Raw genomic sequence first — 6,701 nt, 5'->3', positions numbered from 1 at the left:
TACACATAAAACTTTATTGTGTCTGTCTCAAAACAATGATCAAGTACAATATATTTTACAACAGTTATATATATAAATACACAGAACATACATGGGTGTGACACAATAATACACTATAATACGCCTCTATTGCCATGGTGTTTATATATGTTTGACTCCAGAGCTTGTGGAAGCTTCATTATCATCCTGGCTGTCTGGCCGGATCAGGCCCTGCTCGTATTCGGCTCCAGTGACCTGACAGTCCGGCAGCATTTCCTCCAACAGAATCCGGACCAGGCCTGGACTCTGCAGCCGCGGAAGTCCGGAAATGTCCAGACGCTGTAGCTTTCTGGGGGGGAATCAAACACCACAGAAAATGAGGTTTTAAAAAACATTCACGGTATGATTTGGTTATTTGTTGCCCTAAAGATTGTTGGGACATACGTCAGACTGAAAGAAAAACAAAGCAAAAATAACTATAAATGTAGCTGCAAGCAGCCATTAATCGGCCAAGAACAAAGAAGCAAGCGAGATGTAAAATCATCAGTAAAATATAGCATTTTAATTAATATACTTTATTGTAGTTAGTGTCAATTTAAAGGGTTAGTTCACCCAAAAATGAAAATGATGTCATTAATGACTCACCCTCATGTGCTTCCAAACCCATAAGACTTTCATTCATCTTCAGAACACAGTTTAAGATATTTTAGATTTAGTCAGAGAGCTTTTCATTGAAAAATGTATGTACGGTATACTGTCCATGTCCAGAAAGGTAATAAAAACATCATCAAAGTAGTCCATGTGACATCAGTGGGTTAGTTAGAAGTTTTTGAAGCATCGAAAATACATTTTGGTCCAAAAATAACAAAAACTACGACTATATATATAGCATTGTCCTCTCTTCCAGAATCCTTTCCATTGAATTGATTCCATTGAACTGATTCCATTGAACTGATTCCATTGAACTGATTCCATTGAATTGATTCCATTGAATCCTTTCATCTGTCGGCGTTGGTAATGCACTTTTACGTCGCCGTGGTTGTTTTTGGCGATTAGGACATCCGCGACATGCACACTTACCCACCATTTAAAAAAATATAGCAATACCAAAATACAAACAATGTAGAATAGCTTGAATACAGCGTGCGTCTCCCTCAGACTGTAAACGAAGCTCGGGCGCACCGGATAACACGTCAGCAGCGTCACTGCGGAGTCGTGAACCCGGATTAACAGAGAAGAGAATATAATGCTGAATAAAGTCGTAGTTTTTGTTATTTTTGGACCAAAATGTATTTTAGATGCTTCAACAAATTATAACTGACCCACTGATGTCACATGGACTACTTTGATGATTTTTTTATTACCTTTCTGGACATGGACAGTATACCGTACATACATTTTCACCAACATGCGCCACCAACAGACGCAATACCACCACTTTTTTTATGTGTCCTCAGCGTGTGCCCATAAAAAAGTCAAATTTGGTGAAAATATCTCATTTCGTTTAATAGTTATAGACATGTATATGTATGAGTCAGTGTGCAGTGGTGTTCTGAAATGAGGCACTTTTTTTTATGAATCAAATGTAAATTCATGCATCACTCTTAAAGTTGACACATCTTCCTTGTTAAATGAACATTACATCAAAAAAGAAAAAGAAACCAAATACAATTCTTATTTTGTAATTTTACATTAACAATGTATTGTAATAAATGTTTATTTATCAAAACCAAGTCAGTCTCATCAAGTTAGTGTTTTAAGCATTTCTCCATTCATTCCAAAATAATAATTAAAGGCAATAATAATTTAAACAATTTATTTGATTTGTGTATTGATGTTTCTTTTTAATTGTCAGCTTAGGCTATTTTGGATCATCAGTCATGCTCTGTAAACACCGTCTGTCACAGACACGAAGATGTATTTTTAATTTCACCAAGTTAATTGCACTAAAAACCCTGCAGTCATCATGTTTTCAGTCCATTTAGAGTTTGACTTTGATGTGACAAAGCGGTGATATCTAACTGGGTGATCTGTTTACTTTTCTATTAGTCTTCCGATTGACGCCATCATTTGTTCAGTCAAACTGACACGCGGAACGCGCACGTCAACGAGAGGCGGGATTTATTCCACAAACCAATCATATCCAATCATAAACAAGTACATCCAATCATAGCGCGATAGAGACATTGCCTCCTCTCACGTGACTTTCCCCCATTCATTCTCAATTACCCCCCACACCGCATGCCGGGGGTCTGATGGTTTTCTATGAGAGCAAAGAGAGGCATGACTCCTGCTGTAACTTTACCTGCGGGTGTCGCTGTTGGGCAGTGTTCCTTAAGAAATGCGTGTGACTTACACTCTTTTTAATGTCATAATTTGTAATATTTGTGTTGTTTTATATGTAATATGGATTAATTTCTCATCCTATTTTTTATTTTTATTTTTTGAGGAGGCACTGCCTCCCTTGCCTCCTCGGAGGAAACACCCCTGATATGAATATATAAAAATTACCCATGCACGACTTTTACTGCAATTTTTTGCCACTTACTATCAAAATTTTGTCATTTGGGCTTCAACACATAGCCAGCGAACTATGTTTCCGAATTCCCTACGGTGGTTTCATCTCGATCGGACAAACGGTTTCGAAGATATCCGTGAACATTGTTTTAACGCTAAACCCCAACGTTGCATGTTTGGTATCATTGAATTTGGCAAGGGTCCAGGAATTTATGTTGATGACTCCAATGAAAATAAGAATAGTTGTCTCAATACTTCTCAGGCTCCTTCAGGGCATTGTGCATCTGATGACCCATGCCGAGTTTATTATTGATACGCAAATGCATTAAAAAAATACAGCATTTTGTTACAAAATGCAAAATGGCTGACATGGTAATTGGATATCATTCGACTCGGCATGCTGCCCTTAATCTACAGTTATAAGCAAAAATAGCCATTTTTGCTATCTCCAGACCAGTAGGTGGCGCTGTGCAAAAACACAGCATGTAGCCTCAGGTCATGCTTGTGATGACGTACCTAGTTTGGTCTGAATACTGAGATACAGCCCCGCGTCCAAATTGGCATGCTCTTCTTTGAATTTGTTTGTGCGTTATTCAAGGTTTATCAAAAAAATTAACTTTATTGACTTTCTTTTTTTTGCAGGAAAAGTTTCAAAATGGAAAATGCCATCACAATTGAATCATATTGAGCCGAGGAAATAATTTTGTTTCTAGCCCTTATGGTTCAAAAGTTATTAGCATAAACATGAGTGAAACTTTGGACAAGTGGTGGCGCTAGAGAGTTTGATCTACAGACACCAAATTTGGTGTAGTTAATGTTGGGACTGTCCTCTATCAGTGTGCCAAATTTCATAACTTTCACACCAGAGTGGAAGAATAATAAGAAGAACATCAACGGACACAAACAGTGTTTTCAGGCTGGCCATCATTTAAGTCACACCTGAAGACTGTTCAAATCACCTGAGGTTTTGTAAGGCAGCGAGACCTCCTACAGTGACACAACAGCAGTGGGACACATCTAACTCCACCAGACTTTCTCCAAAGACGTGAAGACGTGCAAGGAACCAGTCGTCCACTTCAGGACATCCTCGCAGAGAGAGCGTCTGGAGTTTACTCTGCTTCACTGAGAAGAGACGATGTTTGCGTGAGCCACAGAACAAAATACACCACAACAATGTGCTTCAGTGGACAATTATTCTTCATGTGGATCATATGTTTTGTTGTTTTGAATCAGGGAGGGCTATGTCTATATTGTTCATCAATAATACAATGAAATTAAGTTCAATCAAGACAACTCCCAGATTTAAACAGCATTTATTGATAAGAATGGAAGGGCTTAAGGCCCATTCACACCAAGACTCTATTAGCGTTCACACCAGCGGATGATATCGTTCTGTTTTATACACAAACTCTTAAAGGGAAAGTTTACCCCCTAAAAATGTTGTGTTTGATCTGGAACTCACTAAACGAGCTGTGACATTGACGAGAACATAATTTGACTTCATACTCGACTGGTCGAAGGTTTAGACATCAGGAGAAACACGGTGCTTCATGCAAAGAGTGTATATTTATATAAAACAAAAGTTGATTACTAAGGTTGTCGAGTCCATTATGGTTTATTAGGGTGCCGCTCAGATCCACTTCCTCAATCTGTGCGTCAGGTGTGTTGATGAACTCAAAGCTGAATCTTCCTCTCGAGTCTGGACGAAACCATTCAGACTGACCGGCAAATCTAGAGAGACACAGAGGTTGAGCGATAAAGAGCATTTGAGCACGTCTACTGGCAGCTCTTAACGAATCAAGAAGCTGGATGGATTCATAAATGTTTTACAATCAATGACATATAAAAGTGTTTAAACATATATTCTTATAAATGTACTTCTGGGTTGGTTTCATATTGTTTTGAAAAACTTTTTATTCATCAATAAATCCTTAAAAAATATCACATTTTATTAAAAATACGAAGTAGCACAACTGTTTCCTACATTGATAATAACAGAGTATCAAATCAGCATATTAGAATGATTTCTGAAGGATCATGTGACAGTGATATAAATAACACATGCATAACAATTGCTGCAATAAAAATATATTTATTTTACATATTTGCTAAATTAGAATTAATTGGATGCAATGATGCAATTCATGTTATTATGACCAAACAAAATTTTTATATATGATACATTTTATATAAATGTACATAAAATCTATTTAAATTTTCAAACATTTTCAATTAATATTGAAAATTAATAATTAATAATATCAATTAATAAATTCCCTTTAAGTTTCCAAACTGGAATATTTCCAAAATTCCCCATGCAGGTTAAGTGGAAACTTGGAAACTTTCCTCCCCTTTGCAACCCTAGTCCCATCACTGATCTCACCTGAAGCTCCCTCTGAGAGTCAGGATATAATAGGCCGCTCCAATATTATCACCAAACTTCTGCTGTGCATAACCAAAAAACCTACAAAGAATGTAAAAAAAAAAAAAAATCAAAATTTCAGTAAAAACGAACAAGTAAATAAATAAAAATGACAATACACAGAGAACAGGCACTACAGTCTTCATTTACAGCACACACACACTGGCACTTACTTGTTCTTGCGTCTGACCAGTTTTGTCCTTGCCCAGTCGTTCCAACCTACAATGCTCTCCACATCATAGAAGTAGTGACTGAGTTTCAGTAAGACCCTGCTGGAGACGGACGGAGGAGCAGCTGAACTCAAACCCCTCCTGACAGCAGCAGCACAGGTGTGCGCTGAACATCTCCTCACACCATGAGACTTCACAAAGACACGGGTGGGCAATATATGAGCCATAAAGAGCTTTTACTACATGACAATACTACATGTAGACTATGAATATGTGAAACTGTAGCTTGGATTTCTCCGTCAGCCCTCACAGTAGTACATGCATGAGAGAGCAGATTGTCATTATCATGGTACTGTGATATATTGATGATTATCATATTCATGCTCCATGACATTTATAAGGGTTTAAATCAGCCTTCTTTCAATTCATGAGCTTGAACATGAAATTCATTTCTAAACGTGGCATTTCAAACATCGATTATTACCAGCATCTAATAGTTCTGAAAATACCACATGTGGTGCTGCATAATATGTTTATGGGTAATTGGTACTGAAAATGACAGTCATGATTGGAGCAATTTTAATTCTACCTTCATAAATCCAAATTGTAAGTCTGCATCATGTTTGCTGTAATCGATTCAAATTCAGGCATTTAAGTAGGTACAAAACAACAACAACAAAACATTACATTACAATAGCATAACATGGTGCATTTTTTTTTTTTTTATTGCTAGAACTATATAGTTAGTGTGCTCGACTATAAAATGAACCGATCGTAATGTAAAACTTCATCGTGTGTTATGGGGAGAAAAACAACAACAATTTCATCAGTAAACTGGATGTGTGCACGCAGGACAGCTGAACTCACCAGCAAGGAGGCTGCCATGTTTGTTTTCTCTTCTATAACTTCAATGGTTTGGCGTTAGGGGGCGATCTCAGTCAACCCATGAACCTAACATCGTGTTTTAACTGATTTAGGATCAGTTTTATAACGTAGTAGACATTTCATTGGCATATTTGTGTAATAAAAAGGAACAGTAGTAGTTAATTGTCTGTTAACCTGATTAGTAAAGCCTTCCATAAAACTAACAAAACAAAAAATGCAATTTGTTTGTGAAAGGTGTCATGAAATAAATTGTTAATGTGTCTGGCTGTTTTCAGTTTGCATGTTTGAGTTTGCATTTACATGTTTTGACCAGCAGATGTCGCCATCGTGTGGTATTTGTAGCGCTTTGAAACAGTGAATCATTTTACGAAGCAATTGAACCAATTGATTGGTTCAATAGTTTCGGAAAGCTCCGTTTACCTGGGGAAGTTGCTTCAGTCTCTTCATGTAATCCCAGACTGATCTCTGTGGTCATACCAACTGATGCAAGATTTGTTGTGGAAATCCAAAATTAGTTTTTTCCTAGTGCTGAAGACATATAGCCTGAGTGGATGAAAACAAAGAGCTCACACCTCCAAAAGGTTTGTCTTTGGAGCACTACAGCAACTTCAGGTATATTTGCACAGTTTATAACTACTGTGGCAAAAATTATATGATGGTAAAGTTATTGACATGAGAAATCAAATTTGCATTGATCTTTTGACACATAACGACATCTAAGCTGCACA

General features: G+C 37.2%; 1 protein-coding gene across 1 annotated transcript; it reads right to left on the bottom strand.

The window, feature by feature from the left end:
* Positions 1-5,988, bottom strand: dmac2 (distal membrane arm assembly component 2). Its single transcript, XM_067365822.1, has 6 exons — positions 5,956-5,988; positions 5,092-5,279; positions 4,880-4,960; positions 4,088-4,227; positions 3,456-3,618; positions 1-328 (listed from the first exon to the last, which is right to left on the bottom strand). Exons 1-6 carry the CDS (start codon positions 5,971-5,973, stop codon positions 142-144), a joined length of 777 nt encoding a protein of 258 aa, XP_067221923.1. The 5' UTR covers positions 5,974-5,988; the 3' UTR covers positions 1-141.
* Positions 5,989-6,701: the final 713 nt, after the last annotated feature.

Source organism: Chanodichthys erythropterus, chromosome 17, assembly GCF_024489055.1.
Source record: "Chanodichthys erythropterus isolate Z2021 chromosome 17, ASM2448905v1, whole genome shotgun sequence".
Taxonomy (NCBI): Eukaryota; Metazoa; Chordata; class Actinopteri; order Cypriniformes; family Xenocyprididae; genus Chanodichthys; species Chanodichthys erythropterus.
This window is presented reverse-complemented; position numbering and strand designations above follow the sequence as displayed.